Genomic DNA, 18,752 nt, shown 5'->3' with positions numbered 1-18,752 from the left:
CAAACAAAATACAGATCCAAAGAAATATATTGCTCCAATCCATTCCCCAATTTATCTGGAGGGTAGAGATTTACATGAATTGTTTATAATTCCTGAACCTCCCCTTTGTTCTGGGATGCCATATGAATAATTTAAACTCCAAATTGGAGAACTTTAGACGTCAAGTCTCTACCCACAAACTCAGAAAGGTAGCTCTTTGTTTTGTTTCCAGCACTTCCTGCTGTGCTTAGAACATAAACCAAAGGATGACCTATGTTTGCAATTACTTTTGGTCGCTAATCACTAGCTTCTCAAAACAGGTGTTTTCATTTATCTTAAAATTAAATCTTCAAACTGTCTCACACTCCTGAAATGTACTGTTACGGTACTCTCCCTCCAAGTATTAAGGAGATAGCCTGGACCCTAACTTTGCCTTAGGTATTGGCATTGGGTTCCAGGTGGAATTAAACTGGTCAGACTACCACTTGTGAAACAAAACACTTTATTCATACACTATAGTTAAAATACAACCAAAGAAAGATGAAATTGGAATAACTTAACTATATTGGACAACTTGGAATAATAGATTCTTTAACTACTAAACAGTAACTGTTCTAATATAGTGACATCCCATAAACGCACCATTGGCAAAGGAAAATTCGGTAAAATAGATTGTGTCTCACTACAATTCTAGCAGCAGGAAGAGAGCCCCCACCTTTTAGCTGTAACGGAGGGAGGAGAAACATCCAGAGAATCTGAGAGAGATGAACAGGGAGCGATGTGCTACAGGTTCCAAGCCCAGCTTCAAAACCCCAGCAATAACTGCAACTGAAGACTAAAACCAGAATTTCTGGTTCTGTGGGAGCTTGCCACACCCATTCAGTCTGCTTCTATTGTTCTAATTTTTAAAAGAAAACCTCCCAGGCGCCTTGAGCTGTTTGCTTTGAGATTTCAATAGATAGCTCGGTACCTCAGTCTTAAAACCTCTCTTCAAACAAAAAGAACAAAATACACCTCCTAAAGCCATAGTATCACAATACGGATCATGAAATTACATATATGTAACAATATAAATTTGATTGTGACTTAATGTGAAAACAGATTCGATTTTGTTTTATCAGTATCTTTGTGACCTGAGTGTCGCAAATGTATGAGTGATGTAAAATGTTTTTGTTTCTGTTGTAGTTAGTATTCAAAATAGAAAGTGTAGTTTCTAGTGAATGTGTATACAGCAGATGTGCAACTTCTTTCCCTTGTACCATATATTAATTTGTTTTATTTTTATGAAAATGGTGTTTGTTTACCATAGACCTCTTAGCCAAAAACAATCAAGATCAACGAAAATATTGAATCCTCATAGATTTAAAAAATTTTGTTTTAGTGTATATTTAGGAAATATTTACTTCTGATCTTGAAAGACGAGCTTTCATTTTTCTTGCCTGATTTCTTTCTGCTGACATTTGGTATTTGTTCACATCAGTTTTTGTTCAAAGTTTGGTAAGTAGAAACAGTGAAGGAAGTTGGCTAGTTCATTAATGTTGTAATAGAGAATAAGCCTCTGGGCCAATAAGTAGAGTGTACAGTCATTTCTTTATTAGTGCTAATTAAGTGAATGTGGTCTGACAAAGAGGACACTGTCTTACTCAAACATCAAATTTATTAGGTTTGAATGATGAAGGATTTCCTAAGTTGGGGAGAGGTTGTTGACCAGGGAGAAATAGTGTTTTAATTTTAACAGTGCATCTCTTATTACCCGAGTTAATTTTGAACATATTGGTAAATTTCATTTTGATGATTCTGAATTTTTTTTAGTTTCTGCTTTTTAGGAAAACAAATATTTTAGTGTTTGTCAAAGGGGCTCCTTTGTACGGTTTTAACAGGCAGGCTTATTTTAAAATCTTGCTTTACTAAAGAGGCTGCTTGTCCTTGGAATCAATTTCTGACGGTTAGCATTTTTGTTCAATAAGAATGGTCGATGTAATATAATACATTTACAGTGTATTTTAACAACTTTTAAAATTGGTTCATGGGAAATGGGGATTGTTAATCAATCCATTATTTATTGCCTATCCCTGATTACCCTGGAGAATGTAGCGGTGAGCTGCCTTCTTAAACCACTAGAGCTGTATGATCATCACAGAGATGTTAAGCGAGTTCCAGGATGTTGGCCCAACAAGATTGAAGGAATGGTGATATTGTTCCATTTCAGGTGGTATACACTGCATTAACTCTACATTGATGTGAAGAGAATGCATGTTGAACGTGGTGGATGGGGTGCCAATCAAGCAGACTGTTTTGTTCTGGTTAGCATACTGCTCCAATATTATTGGAGATACACCCATCCTGGCAGTTGGAGACTGTTTGTTTCATCTCACATCTCACTTGTGCCTTTAGGTGATGAACAGGTACAGGGGAGATAGGTGAGTTACTTTCTGAAGAATTCCTAGCTACTGATCTGCTCCAGTTCCGTTTTTGGTCACTAGCCACCAGGATGTTGATTGTACAGGATCCAGATGCTATTGAGTATTATGGGGTGATGGTTAGATTCCATCTTATTGGAGATGATCATTGCCTGGTATTTGTGTGCTACGAATATTACTTGTTACTTATTAGGCCAAGCCTGAATGTTATCCAGGTGTTGCTGCATCTGGACACTGATTGCATCAGCATCTGAGGAGACACGAATGACATGAGCATCCCGGTTCTGCCTCATTAGAGGGAAGATCATTAAGATAGTTGGGCCTTGGGCACTATCCTGAGGAACTTGGGTTCTTGTGACACAGTGGTAGTATCCTTAACTCTGAGCTTGGAGAACTGGATTCAAGCTCCACCTGTTCCAGAGGTGTTCAGTTACATCTCTGAATGGGTTGATCAGAAAATATCTATCCTGAGGAAGTTAGAGGGCTCTTGTGTACAGTGGTGTGTCCTTTAAAATAAAGGTGATATGTAATAGACTCTATGTAGATCAGGATCGGAAACAAATCAGCTGGACTCCTTAAAATAACCAACAAAGGACTAGCTTATTACAAGAAATTTTACTCAAGTGAAAATTGTTAACAAAAGATTTAAAATGTGCAACTATGTACAAATATTGTTGAAAAATAATACCCGCGCAATCATCACCTTCAAGTCTGAGAAGAAAAATAATTAAACTCTGCAATGTTTTCTTAAAAGCACTTTGGCCAAGTAACAGTTAAATTTTGATACAAATGAAATGTTCAGATTGTACAAATGCTGGTCTGCACCTGAAATTGCTTTCCACATATGCCATTAGCCATAGGCTTTTTTCCTGGTTTGGTAATTACTGTCTGCATTCTCTTTTTATAGAGACTGGGGTATAGATTCCAATTTCTCTTTTGAAAATCCTTGCTTGTGGCAGTGAAGTATTCCAGTGGTTTTCAACACTCGTACTTTGGGGTTTTAGGTAAAGCAAAGTCAAAGACTTTTCTCTCTGGCAAGTTCTGTCTGACCATATACAAAACCAATACTTCTGCATCCACAAATTGGGCATGTGATCTCTCCCTCTGAAAGTTTGGTCTACTTATTATCTCCATCTAAGCAGCTTGGCTTTGTAACATCATTTTTTTTCAAAACAAAGAACAACAAAATATTCTCTCCAGAAATTTAAAGATATGTATGTATGTCTAACGTGACGTTATGAGCTAATAGTTTGGATAACATACGTTTGTAACAAAGATGTGTCAAACAGCAAGAGAAACTCTGGCAAGTGCACTTTCATGTAGACATGTATGAAGTCATCTACTTTGGACCGAAAAAGATAGAACTGAATGTGAAAGAAGTAATGAAAAGCCTAGAAGCAATGGAGGAACAGAGTAACTTGAGAGAAACAAAACTGATCAATCAACTTGTGACTTTCATGATTGCAAGAAGTTTCAAAGCACTTGAGGAACATAGGACTTAGGAGCAGGCCATCTGGTCTTTTGAGCCTGCTCTACCATTCAGTAAAGTTGTGACTGGTCTGTTTGTAGTCTCAGCTCCATTTTCCTGTCTGTACTCCTGACCATTGTCTGTCAAGAAATCTACTTAACTCAGCCATGAATAAAATGAAAGACCCAGCCTCTACTACCTTCTGGACAAGAGAATCTCTCAGTCGTTTGAGAATGATGTAGGTTTTAAGAAGAACCTGAACGAACAGAATTGATAAGGTGAAGGTGAGAAAGGGAATTCTGGAGAACTGGCTCTGCAATTTAGTAAATGAATTGAAAAAATGTGGTATCTTTTTGCTGTTGTTGGTGATAACCTCAATATATTCCCACAGGCCCAATTTGCTGTATATTTGGTTTATTGGATTGCCATATCCTGCCTTTCTCTGATCCCACCCCACCTTTAATTGATGCACTATTTGACTTTGCATCACCTATCTAATCCGCTGAGTTATCAATCATCTAACTCGGACGTGAGTTAGGCAAAAATGATCTGTTAGGATGTCCGTTTGAAAGATGGATGAAATGCAAATTTCTATTCGTCTCTATTGGTGGGACCCTGAAATTCTCTTTCGGATGGTATGGGAGGTTCGTTGGTTGTTGTGCACCCTCAATCAAGAAGCTTCAAGTGTTCCTGTTGTAAAAGCAGCACTCATAAATTCTGTATTACTAGCAGTTGGTAGCAGTGATCGGTCACAGATTATTCCGTAGAGTGCTTTGTTGGGTGGAGAGAGTGTTGCTTAGTCTGAAAATCCCTTGGGATATGTTCAAAAATTCTTGTCAGAATCTTGAGATTTCAAAGGAAATGAACTTTCAACCAACCATTGTGGCTTTTAAGTAAAAGCTAGCTCATTGCTGACAGATCAGCACAGGGAATTCTTTCGCAGTTAGATATTTGCAAATATTTTGTTGAAACATTTGCTATTATGGTGATTAATCTTCACAATACAAGTCTGATAGGCTCAGTCTAACACTATTAATCTCCCATCATCTTTCATCACTTAATGAAATAATTCAGGCAGCATTTACCCATAGCAATGATATAAAAATAGTAACAGGCTGATTGTGGAAACTCTTACCTTAACCTTTTTAAATGTATAGAAGTATTTTTTTGAAATTTGTAAAATGTGTACAAAATTTGTTTTCCTATTTTGTAAAATATGATGAATCAGTACTTTTATGAAATGTAGGTTGGATTTTGCATATGGAATGTTAAAATTTACCAGTACTTTTGTTAATGTAAAAATTTGTATTTGTGCGGCATCTTTAATGTAGTTAAAAAAAAAACCCTAGGCATGTTGCGGCAGCGTTATGAAATAGAACTTGATGAGACATTAGGGCAGATGATCAAAAACTTGGTGAAAGGAAGAAGTTTTAATGTCTTAAAGGAGGAACAGGTAGTAAAGAGGAGATATTTAGGGAGGGAATACCAGAGATGATAGCCTTGGCATAAGGAGGCATAGGCACCAATGAAGAAATGATCAAAGGAGGAGGAAATTACTGCAGTTGCTTGAATCTGTGCTGAAAACAAAAAGTGCTGGAGATCACAGCGGGTCAGGCATCATTCCTGGAGAGAGAGCAAGCTGATGTTTTATGTCCAGATGATACTCTCTCAAAGCTGATGTGAAGTATGGAGGGGACAGCATGTGTGTAATACGGGGGGTGGGGTGGGGGTGGGGGTGGGGGTGGGGGTGGTGGGGGTGGTGGTGGCGATGGTGATGGAGTGCTGGGGGAGAAAAGGTGTTAGTGCAGATTAAGTGATCGGAATGTGAAAATGGCAGAACCTTGGGTGTGTCTAACTAGCAGAATGGAAAGAACAAACCATCACGTTGGGGAGGGGAGAGAATCATCCCCTATGGTGCCTTTAATGGACAGCCTTGAATAAGGGTGTAACACTGAATTATACTCTTCTAATTTCACTTAGGACAACAATGAAGCATAGCAATCTCAAGTTTGGGATCAAATCAAGAATCTGCTTAATGTGCGTCAGGTCTGACAGCATCTGTGGCAAGAAAGCAGAGTTTGTATTTCGGGTCCAGTGATCCTCTTTCAGAACAACTGCATTTTTCCAGCAATTTCTCATTTTGTTTCTGATTTCTAGCATCTGCAGTTCTTTGATTTTTTTGCTTAATGTGCATACTGGGTTCCACTGTAAGTGGTGCACAGATTAATTAGGCAATAAAAAAGCATTACAATGGTGATTGATCTTTAGCTTATTCAGCTGTGAATTGTGCTTGTGTGGCTCAGAAGGAGCACTCTTGGTGGAGTCTCAATTTTGCAAACTTGAGCTGTACTTCAGGGATTTAAGCACAAGATGCAGGCTGACATTCGAAAGCAATACTTGTGAAGTGCTACACTGCCAGAGATGACTCCTTTCATTTAAGGGCATGAGCAGCAGGCAAGCACATCTCATACCACTATTTAAAAATGTACAGGAGCTTTTTCCTTGGTTTCTTGATATAAGAACAGAAGTCGTTTAGCTTTTCAAGCCTCTTTCACCATTCAGTGAGATCATGGTTGTTTTCTTATCTAACTCCATGTATGCACCTTTGCTCCAAATTCCCGAACAAGATTGTGGTTCACTTTAATTTTAAGACTGAAATCAATTACAATTACAGGCTTAGAATTAAGAGCCAATCTAAAGTCTGTTAGCCCTGATTAATTTCAAGACACATTTCAGGTACAAATTGGTACTGAAAACAACAAATGCTGGAGATCACGGTGGGTCAGGCAGCATCCACGGACAGAGAGCAAGCTAACATTTCGAGTCTAGATGATTCTCCTTCAGAGCTGAAGTGAAGTGTGGAGGGGAAAGCATTTTTAGTTTCGGGGGGTGTGGGTTTGGGACTCCGGTACAAATATGTTTCCACAAGTTTTGCTGAATTACCTATGTTTATCAGAACAAAATAAATGATACTTAATAAAAGCAGTTTTATAGTCCATTTACTTTAAGATGCCAGTTGCCAGTTCATGACACTTTTTTTTGGTATCTGAGCAAATGTCTCCAGTTCTGTTGACTGAAGTAGTTCTTCTGTCTTTGATCTTCCTCTTTGAACCACTGAAACCCAGTCGTCTTAACTCTTGCTTGCTGCTAACCCCTGTGCATGATCAAAGACATCCTGAATTCACATTGGCTTTTTCGTGCATGAACAGTTCATGGTCAGTCTTAGATTGGCTGAGAACCCCATGCCCAATTCCTGATTAGTTCCTCTAAAAGTAAGGGTGAGCCTATTGATGTCACTTCTTCTCATCTCATTTATTCTTTAACATGCCAATCAACTTAAGATTTTCAGTTTCATGACAGCTTGACCTTCTTAGTTTGTTAATTCCGTAGATCTTTACCAAGATAAGATGCATCGATCGATAATTAATGCATCCATTTAGTATGTAGTGCCACCACCTAGTCATAAACTCATCTCAAATGATACATCCGAATGTTCTCCAAATTTGACTGTTAATACCTAAAACACATTAAAGCACAACATAACCATTCAAACTAATACACAGCCGTATTACATAGTTCAAGGTACTGTTTTAAACATAGCCGTGTGTCTGAGCTTACACCAGATTTAGCCATAAAGAAGTGAGGGTAAAATCAATTACCTTTCTTTTGGGCTAGGCCTGTGGCTTCTTACCTACAGAAACTATTTTAACAACTAGCCACAATTAAGCAGAATATGATTTAATTCCACGCTTGCAGACCAGGCCAAAATTATTAATTATTGACTAATAACTCAAACCTGCAATATAAATAATAACTTGCATTTTGAATTTTAAAAAATATATCAATAACAGTACAGGCCGAAGACCTAAAAGGTTAACTTTCTCTCTCACCACTGGTATGAATTTCCAGTATATGTAATATTTTGTTTCTGAAGTATCTATCATTCTGGGATTTTAAACTTAGTTAATTTAGCATCAATTGCCCTTGTGTAAGAGAGCTGCACTTCGTGTGTAGAAATGCTTCCTGATTTCACCCAAAAAATCCGACTCTAATTTCTACGCTTTGTCTCAAATTCTAGACTTCCCAACCAGTTTGAAATATTTTCTCGAATCTATTCCCCTTGATGTCTTAAACTTTCATAAAATCATACCTCACCTTTCTAAATTCCAGGGAGCATAATTCTTGATTGTGTGATTCCTATTTGTAATGTAATCCTTGGAGGCAAAGTTTTCTACAACAGTGCTACATATCAAAAGTACTTAATTAACTGGAAAGCACTTTGAGAAATTCAGTGTGGAAGTTATCAGGTAAATGCGAATCATTTTAACTGCTTTGCAAAGTTGATGGCTACCTTGAGGACCATTCATTTATTAAACTGATCAAAGAACTGTTGTAGATTTGAAATAATTATTAGTCAGACCAGTTTGCTCCTGTAACTGGTATGATTACATGGACAAAGGTCGTTATAAAATTATATATTGGTAGAGGTGGAAAGCCATCTTTTAATGTTTTAATTCCAGTCAAGCTCATTTCTGCTTAAGTACCTACTATAAATATATTTGTTAACTTTTATTTCTTAATTATTAATGAAAAATTGCAATGAAATCTATTTGTCGCTTTACAACTTTTAAACATTAGCATTGTAACTTAAAGAATGGATCCAACAGCTTGTTATTATCAAAGACATGCCCTAGAAAATAAAGATGCTCTTGAGACATGGGGAGTGAAGCCTTATCTATGAAAAGAGACAAAAGAACCTAAAACAATGCCATAAAACATTTTACAATTCAAAGCAATCTGTGCCTCATCAATACCCTTGGAGATTGAAGAAGCACAAAGGGCAAAAACATTCAGTTGAAGTCACAAGGGGGTATGATTGTGAACCCTGAACTTATGGTAAATTTTTGGGCATGAGAGTCAAACTGCATAAAGGTGGATTGCCCAGACTGATTAAAGGAGTAACAGATATTGCTAAACCAGATAAGGTATCAACAACAAAAAAACAGAATTCAACCTTGAGATAAAAACATTTTAAAAGCTAAATATTTAAATCTGTAAAACTATTCCATAAACAATACACAATTGAAAATGGTGGAATTAGTTGATTCCACTTATGAGGAAAGTTCATTTGTAGTTTGATCTTGCACTTCCTGATGGTGTGCATATTTGTGGGGAAGTGGAATAGTCTGCTATTTCCCAACTCCTGATGTTCACCTTTCTTTCATGATCATTTTTTGCTTGAAATTTGAAAAGACAGGAATTTTGGGCTCCTCTTGTTTAACAGTGGATTATATTAAACTGATGTCTCTGAAAAGCTGGATTTTAGTAACCTGTAAATGAAATGAGTGTAGCAAGGAGATTATGCATTTCCCATGAGATATTGCAAGCGACGATAATAGTGGTATGGAATGCTGAGCTTTGAAGTTCTTTATCATCTCCATATGTTGCCAATCAAAGCATTCAACCTTACATTTGTGCACGCAGTCCTGTTAGGTGATGTTACTTTTGTTTTACTTTTAATTTTTGAAAATCTCTAGAAGCCTATAGGAAAGACTCTGTTTATATAAGATGGGTAGAACAATTTCATAATTTTTATATTTTCATGGGACATGCGTGTTTAGAGTTATAGATTTTTAAAGTCAAAACCATATGTGTACTCAAAGCAAGAAGTCTTCTCTTGGAGTTGTACTTTTTTTCCTATGATGTAAATTTGTTCAATTTGAATTTATTCTAAGCTTCTACTGGATCCTCCCGTGCTTCAGATATGGTAGACTGGTGCTAAATTTTGTTTTGGGCTTTAATCAAAAAAGAAAATTCAACAGCAATAGAGCAAACAACACATAGGAGCTTTTTCTAATAGCTATTAACTTCTGCAAGTTCCTTAGAGAAAAAACATTTATAATTTTAGTGATACAAACATGACTGCGATTACTCCTTTTCAAACCTTTTATTTGTTGATTACTGAGGGAGAAGGATATTTTTAGTCAACTTGTTCTGACATTGTGACCCATCAAGCATCGGTGAGACTTGAACCTTCTCGTTTAGAGGTAGGAACATACTGCCACAAGAACCCAACAGAGTAAGCAATGCCTTGGGATAAGGGGTTTAATCATTAAAGACTGAATTGAAGAGGATTTTCTTCAATTGAACCTGTTAGAATCCTTCCAGACAGGCATTTACCCCAGATTTTTTAATTTTGTTTTTGGGATGCAAGTGCTTTTGGAAAGGTTAGCACTTATTGTTTCGTTCACTTATTTGCAAAAAAGACACATTTACTGTTCTCCTCTGAATTCATAATATTATTGAAGGAAAAGCAGATGATGCTGAAATAACAACATTTAGAGATCAGTATTTGGTGCCATCAGGTTAGGCTGTAACGTTGCTGAAGCACATTTATATTTAGAAGCATAGAGATATACAGCAAGGAAACACACCCTTCCGTTCAAGTCGTCCATGCCAACCAGATATCCTAAATTAATCTAGTCCATTTGCCAGCATTTGACCCATATCCCTCGAAATCCTCCCTATTCTTGCACCCATCCAGATGTCTTTTAAATGCTGTAATTGTACCCGGATCCTCCTTCATCACTGATGGTTCGTTCCATAAATGCATCACCCTCTGCGTGAAAACGTTGCCCCTCAGCTCTCTTTTAAATTGTTCCCCTCACACCTTAAACGTATGTCCTTTAGTTTTAGACTTCCCTACCCTGAGGATAAGACCTTGCTTATTCAGTATCCATGCCCCTCATGACCTTATAAACTTCTATAAGGTCATTCTGCAGCCTGTGATGCTCCAGGCAAAATAGCCCCAGCCTATTCAGCCTCTCCCTACAGCTCAAACCTTCTAATCCTGGCAACTTCCTTGTAAATCTTTTCTGAACCCTTTCAAGTTTCACAACATTCTTCCTATAGCAGGGAGACTAAATCTGAAAACAGTATTCCAAAGGTGGCCTAACCAATGTCCTGTACAGCCACAACATGACCTCCCAACTCCTATACTCGATGCACTGACCAATAAAGGCAAGTGTACCAAATGCTGCCTTTACTACCCTGTCTATCTGCAACTCCGCTTTAAAGGAACCATGATCCTGCACCCCAAGGCCCCTTTGACAGCTAAGCCCTGTCCTGATTTGCCCAACCATAACACAACATATCACATTTATCTAAATTAAACTCCATCTTCCACTCCTCAGCCCATTTGCCCATCTGATCAAAGTCCGAAGTACTTGGAGGTAACCACCTTTGTTGTCCGCGACACCACCAATTTTGGTGTCATCTGCAAACTAACTAACCGTGCCTCCTATATTCACATCCAAATCATTTGTATAAATGATAAAAAGCAGTGGACCCAGCACTGATCTTTGCAGCACACTGCTGGTCACAAGCCTCCAGTCCAAAAAACAACTCTCCACCACCACTCTGTCTTCTCGCTTCGAGCCAATTTTGTATGCAAATGGCTTGTTCTCCCTGGATTCCATGTGATCTAACCTTGCTAACCAGTCTACCATGTGAAACCTTGTCAACACCTTACTGAATTCCATATAGACAGGGTGAACGACTCTGCGTTCATCAATCTTCTTCGTCACTTCAAAAAAGGTTTGATACATCTGTCAATAATTCAAAAGCATCAGTCATTGGGACCTACAATCATAATGACTTGCATCATTCCAATTTATACTGGAAGCAAAGCTTGGTAGATTGTAATTGGAAAGCAGTTTTTTTTTAGAGGGATCCTGTTTTCGGAAATGACAGTTAGCTGTGGTAATGTACAGGTTATATTCCTCTAATTTATTACCAGTGTTTTGCAACAATAGCTTGCATTATTTCAATGACTAAACTTTTTACTGTTGCAGTTGCTACTTTTTCTTTCAATTATGGCTTAATCACTCTCAGCCCTGAATAAATTTAAATCCTAGAATAAAAATCTGCCTCACTTTTTTTTTTAGACAGACTGAATTTAAAAAAAAGCGAAGTGAACTGACAGATTCTTGGCTGTATTGCAAGTTGTATGCTCATTTTCAATGTTGAGAAATATCCTACGCAGAAAGGACCCTGAAAGTCTGATTCCATTGCCAATTTAAAATGCAGGCCTTACCAAGTGTTTTTTTTCAGATTTCATTTTCTCACAGCAAGTATTGACTCTTGGCAGATATAGACCAAAATTTAATATGCTGACCTCAAGATTTCTTTTGGAAGTAGAATAATGCATCTCTCAACATAAGCATCTGGTTGCAAAATTTGTTCAGAATTTAGTGCCCTACATGCCTACTTAACTATTTAAAAGTTTCTTTATTTGTGCAATCCAGGAAGTATTTTAATATGGGTTAAAGTGACTGAATTCAATGTAGAATCAGGTACACATGCAAAAGTAAAGCTCAACAGAAAATTTAGGTTGAGAGATAGAAGAGATGGGACCTAAGAAAAATTAAATTTTTTATTACTGACAAGTTTAAAAATCTTGACGAAATGAGTCTATATACTTGTCATGATTTATTTTTGGTGTCAAGTTGAATGGCAATCATTAATATCACAGCACTGAAAGTAAAGTTGCACTTGTAATGATCAACATTAATTCTCTGTGATTGGCTTAAGGGTAATTGCTGCAACATCCCGTGGAGTGTAAGAAAGCAGAGTGGCTGAAACTAAGATGCCACTTTCAAAAGCTGAACGATAATTGAGGTTTTCATTGTTTGCTCATCACGTGAAATTTTTGCACAGCTTATCCATCAATTATAATGAGAGCCATTAGCATTGCTGAGTTTTGATACCAAATTCTGGCCCAATAACTCTGCAGTCATTTGATACATTCATTTTCTTGGAAGATGCTAACTACATTTTCTCCTTTTCAGCATTCGTTTGAAAAGTCTGAATGCTAACACTGACATTGCGTCTCTGGCACGAAAGGTGGTTGAAGAGTGCAAACTCATCCATCCAAGTAAGCTGGCAGAGGTGGAACAGCTGCTTTATTATCTTCAGAATCGCAGAGAAAGTCCTCCAGGAAGAGGTAAATCACTTAGAGAACTCGTGGTGAATTGTCTGACCAGTGTTTTCAAGTAATTAGAAACCTGCATAGGTCTATTAGGAATATATTGCAGTTGTAAATTTACAGTTTTAGTTGTTGGAGTTCTTTTGATGTAAAACTGTAAAATCCAGTATGCAAAGATCTTATTCATCGAGAAGTTACATTTTTCTATTGGAGCTGGATCTTAGCATCAAATACAGTACTCTTTTCTGAAAAGTGGTTTCATGCATTTCAATTATAATAACTCTCTTTATTCTTAAACTACTGTACTTCAGAAGTAGATAATTGAATGCTGGTGACACTATGTAAGTGACATTGGAGCAAATGAGCCTTTTTTAAAGCCTTGCATCAGCAGATGCCATCATTAACCCAAGGGGCTTTAGTGGATAGATTAGTTTACCATGGGTGAAATTTTCCCATGTAAGTTATAATATTTGCCAGTGGTTGAGTGAGTTACCTTGCTGTTCTTATTATCTACCCAAGTTAAAATTGCGCTAATGGTTACTTGGCAAATTGCATGGTCTGCCTCACTACTGGCAGGACCTTCTGGGTTTGAAGGCTCTGGCACCTTATACAAAGTCAGCTGGACACCATTTGAGGTGCTGCAAGCCAAGAATTGCTCATTCGTCTGTGGCGGTTGCCCCTAGCAATGAACAATAAGTCTGAAGAAGGCCCAACTGGCCCAAGGTTTACAGTAACTGTCCTCCATGCACTATTGGAGGGGATCACAGATGGTCAGCCCCTTCATGGCTGACCATACCAGGGGGCTAGCCCACCAGATTTGCCCAGCCTGGGCAGACATTGCAATGTGATTGCTGTGGTCCCAATGAAAAGGGACAGGCAGCAGTATTGCAAGGCCAGTGATCTGCTAGGCTACAGAAGTCAAAGTGACAGTCTTCTCAGTTGCCTAATACTTGTACACCCATTGCTCACTGTAACTCTTCCACTACAGCTGCATCTCCTTATGGATGATGAACTGCAAAACTTGGCATCACATTATGTAGGTCAATGTCTCACGCACACTTCAGTGTCTGTAGCTGACACTTCCTGCCCTCATTGCTTCCGAAACACACCTGCAAGGATTCATCGCATTAGTAGTGATCACAAACAGTCGGAGATGATATAAATGCCACATTTGTTTGCAAATGATAGACTACCTGAGTCATTTCAAGTTTTCCCAGCTCCTAGTTAACTGGGTATTCTTTTGTTGACAGGTTTCTAATGGCATCCTTCTTTGCAGCCTCTTCTGCCCTGCCCCCTCCAGCCCTGTTTTCCACCCCCTCCCCCAAAATCCAGCCCCTCTTCTTCCCCCCCCCCCACCCCCCTCTCCTCCCCCCCCCCCCCAAACCCCCAGCCCCGCCTCTCCCCCCCCCCCCACCCCTTTGTCCGCCCCCCCCCCCCCTCAACTCCTGTCCACCACCACACCTGCCCGGCCAGTCTCTCACTCTGCCAGATAATTGCTCTATTTTTCCTTGTGTGCCACCTTGTAACATCAACTCCACCTAATCGAGGAAGGGTCTAGGCCCGAAACGTCAGCCTCTCTGCTCCTATGATGCTGCTTGGCCTGCTGTGTTCATCCAGCCCTGCACCTTGTTGTCTTAGCAATTTACTGTTGTTTGTCAGGAAGAGGCAGAGTTAAAATAGTTTTTCCATAGACCTTTCTCCATAGTTTGGTGTGTATGTCTTGGCCAATTGAAAGGATGAGGCTGTGTTGGCAAAGCCTTTTTACGTGGAGTATTTTTGAACTCCTAGATTGCAAGGCAGCGATCAGTGGGCATTTGTTCTCATAATGAGTCCTTCATGAGTGCCTATCTGAATTGGATTATTTGAAGAATGTTGACTTGAAGATTAACTGTGAATTGAAGGCAGATGGCTAGCATTGTTTAATCACTTGAGTGCATTGGCCCCTTGGGCTCACATTCCAGTGCTACACTCCGCCTCCTTTGAAGAAAACTAATTACTGCTCCCACTTTGCAAGTGCTTTGTTTCAGTTTTTGACCTTTATTAATTTTAGAAAAACGTGGCAAGGTTCCAATTTTGCATTTTTGTGAGTGAACTGCAAGCTCTGCCTATGATGCACAACCTACCAACCATTCCTTTTGTCCCCTTTTCAATTGTCATTCCTGTGGTGCCAGTTACCCTACAACTTCCTCTATTTTGGTTGAGGCAGTTTACATTACTATTAATGTGCCCTCTGCACATACGTAGCCGTTCACTTTCAAGGATTCAATGCTCTTACTGAACCCGCACTTTGCTCATATTGAGGCCTGAGTGACTATGACATGCCGTGATCTTTCCGTCTGAAGCACACAGTCCCCACTGATTTTGCAGAAGCACTGCAAGGGGAAGTTAGTGTAATGGAAAAATGCACAAATAGGCTTAATTTGATGTTTCCATCGAAGAACGGAAACTTAATTGTGAGAGTTTCTCTCAATGCCCTGATGATTACTCTTGCCCAATTAACTCAACTTACTTTCCATTGTTCTTGCCACCTTGGAAAAGGAATTTATATCCTACCTGTTCCTTCAGCAATGTCTTCAGCCTTCCCAATTTAAACAAAACTGTTAAAATCCAAACAAGTTAGGCTGAGTCAGTAGGAAACCCATCAAGTGCTAAAAATGCTTTTGATAGCTGACTTTTCAAATGCTGTTTTTCACATGGTAGAAGATGGTAAAATTTTTCAATATGCCCTTGTTTGGACATGAATTGAAATCAATGTGGGCCTGTAGTTTCGTGGGCGAGTATTTGTTTTATCCCAGATCAACTGAACTGATTAATTATTTGGGATACCTTTGGAGGAATGCTGAGAATTTGCCAAGTCTCATGGCCAAAAATGTTGGCGGGCTGGCACAAATCTGGGCCTGCTTGCAGCAGTGACATGTCAGATGGAGATGTCAAACATTGCTGTCAAAGGCAAAACATTCAAACTTGGCTGTGCCCATCTGTCAGCAGATTTAGTATTGTACCAATCATGCATTACCATGGTGAAGACACAGTATCCTGAATGACAAATTGGTGCTGCTGCTCAGCTATTTTGATTACTTGGTAGGCCTTTGTTGTTAACACTTTTGTGGGGGATAATGTGTCAGAATAATTTGCAGCAGTTATTTATACAATGCTGGATGTCAAATTGGAAAAATGGCAAGGCACAAATGGATGGTTCATTTTTCATTTTAATGTTCTATATGTAGTCGGCAACCTTTGTTCATGAAAACATGTATTTATTTTAAGTACAGAGATACACTAGAGAAACATTCAAGAACCTGGACGTCCGTACATTTTTTAAACAGTTATGATTGAGGACAGGTGACTTATGACTGAGCTGTTACACTTACTGAAACGAATATATGAACAACGAGCAAGAGTTGACCACTTGACCCTTTCAGCGTGCACCGTCATTCAATAAGATTACGGCTGATCTGTTTTTAACCTGAAATGTACCTTCCTGCATATCCCTGGTAATCTTTCATCCATTTGGTAGTCAGGAATCTATCTATCGCTGCCTTAACTGCCTTAAAGAAGGGATTCCAATGATTCTCAGACCCTGAGAGAAAATAAAATCCTTATTTCTGACTGGTTCTAGATTTCCTAGTTCTAGATTCCATCACAGAAGGAAACATCCTTTTGACATCCTCCTGGTCAAGTCCCCTCAAGATCTTTTCTGTTTCAGTTATGTGACCTTTGACTCTTCTAAACTCCAAAGGGCACAGGCCTAGATTGTCCAGTCGTTCCTGATAAGGCAAATTGCTCACTCCAGGTAGCACGCGTTCACTAAACGGTTTCCAATGCATTAACGTCCTTCCATAAATACGGTGACCAGTGCTGTACACAGCACTCCAAATGTGATCTCACCAATGTCCTGTATAATTGAAGCATAACCTGCCTACTCTTGCATTCAGTTCCCATTACAATAATGCGTAACGTTTTATTAACTTTCCTGATTATGTGCTTTACTTGTATACTAAGCTTCCATGATTCACGCAAGTTCCAAATCTCTCTGTAACTTGGAGCTCTGCAACCTCCCACCATTTAGTTAATAGGTTTCATTTTATGTACTTTCTGCCCACATGGACAGTTTTTCACACTTTCCCACATTGTTCTCCATTTGCCAGATCTTTTCTCTCTCATCTAGCCTGACTGTATCCCTTTTTGTTTAGTCGTCTTATGTCCTTTTTATAAGTCACTTTCTCACCTATCTTTGTGTTGCCAGCGAATTTAACTACCATAACTTTGGTCCATTCATCCAGATCATTTATATAAACTGTAAATAGCTGAAGCCCCAGTACCAACCCCTTTGACACACCACTCGTGACATCCTGCCAACTTAAAATGACCCATTTATTCCTTTTACTGTAGTTCATGTTAGCTGGCTGTTTATTTTAAAATCCATGCCAATATATTATCCCCTATAGTACTAGCGTTCATTTTCCACCACAACCTTTGGTGTGGCACCTTATCAAATGTCTCCAGGAAGTTTAAATACAACACATCCACAAATTCCTTTATCTATGGTACAAGTTACTGCAAAGAACTCTAGTAAATTAGTTAAATGTAATTTGCTTTTGACAAAACCATGTTCCGTTTGCCTGTCGCCTTGAACTTATTTCAGTGCCCTGTTGGAATGTCCTTGGTAATAGCTTCTAACCTTCTGCCTATGACAGATGTTAAGCTAACTGATTGTAGTTTCCTGCTTTGTGCCTCCCTCCCTTTTTGAAAAATGGTATTACATTAAATATTTTCAACACCATTTATTTTATACATATTTAAACATATTTATTTAAATATATTTAAACGAATACATATATTTAAACACCAATTGGCTACAAAAAGACACGACCAATACTCACTCATCTCAATCCACGTGGATAAGGAGAACCACCACTTCGACTGGCACAACACCAAGATCCTGGGACAGGCTAGGCAGAGACCGGCATGAGAATTCCTGAAAGCATGGCACTCCACGAAGCATGCCATTAACAAACACATCAATTTCGATCCCATATACATTCCACTACGAAGGAAACCCGGAAGTGAGGCAACCCATCTCAACAGACCCCAGAGTTTAAAAACCAGGCGGGAAAACATACTAACGCTTCATTGGAGGCTGCACTGAGGATGTTACCAAGCATGGTGACGAAACGTTTGCGAAACAAGAAAGCAGCTCGGCGAGCCAAACAACCTCAACACCCACAACCCGAGCTACAAATCTACTCCAAAACCTTATTTTCCAATGTAAAGGAATTTCCGCTGAATCTGCTGAGTCTTGGAAAATTAAAAACCAAAGCATCAACAATCTCACTAGCTACTTTGTTTCAGAAATTCATCAGGGCCTGTGGATTTGTCAACTCTCAGTTCCACAATTTACTCAGTACTACGTTACTGGTAATTATAAATTTCTTGAGTTCTTCCCTGCCTTTCGTTTCCTGATCTACAGCGCATTCTGGGATGCGACTTGTATGCTCTCAAGGAAAGACTGGTGCAAAATATCGGTTCAATTCGCCTGCCAATTTTATACCTACCATTACTAAGCCTCCAGACTACTTTTGTAAAAGACAAACACTTCAACATTTTTTCTTTTTTAAATATCTGAAGAATTTTTTCTTATCTGTTTTTATATTTTTGACTAACTTTCTGTTGAACTCTAATTTCTTATTAGAGTATATATTATATTTTACTTTTTTCCTTATTTCCCATCATGGGATGGTAATGTAGCTCAGTGGTTAGCCCTACCTTGGTGCCAGGGACCTGGGTTTGATACCACCCTCCGGTGACTGTTTGTGTGGAGTTTGCACATTGTCATTATGTCTCTGTGGGTTTCCTCCAGGTGGTCCAGTTTCCTCCCATAGTCTAAAGATGTGCAGGT

At 38.8% G+C, this 18,752-nt stretch overlaps 1 protein-coding gene across 5 annotated transcripts in view; it reads left to right on the top strand.

Annotated features, from left to right (window-relative positions):
• Window positions 1-18,752, top strand: part of kifap3a (kinesin-associated protein 3a) — a 202,386-nt gene that overhangs the window by 41,200 nt on the left and 142,434 nt on the right. For all 5 annotated transcript variants that reach the window (XM_048602252.1, XM_048602254.1, XM_048602255.1 and 2 more), the window contains one exon: window positions 12,717-12,871. In XM_048602252.1, coding sequence (XP_048458209.1) covers window positions 12,717-12,871 — 155 coding nt within the window. The remainder of the gene's footprint in view (window positions 1-12,716; window positions 12,872-18,752) is intronic.

This window comes from Rhincodon typus, chromosome 10 (genome assembly GCF_021869965.1).
Source record: "Rhincodon typus isolate 14 chromosome 10, sRhiTyp1.1, whole genome shotgun sequence".
Lineage (NCBI taxonomy): Eukaryota > Metazoa > Chordata > Chondrichthyes > Orectolobiformes > Rhincodontidae > Rhincodon > Rhincodon typus.
The sequence above is the reverse complement of the archived record's forward strand: the minus strand, read 5'-3'. Positions and strand labels throughout refer to the sequence as shown.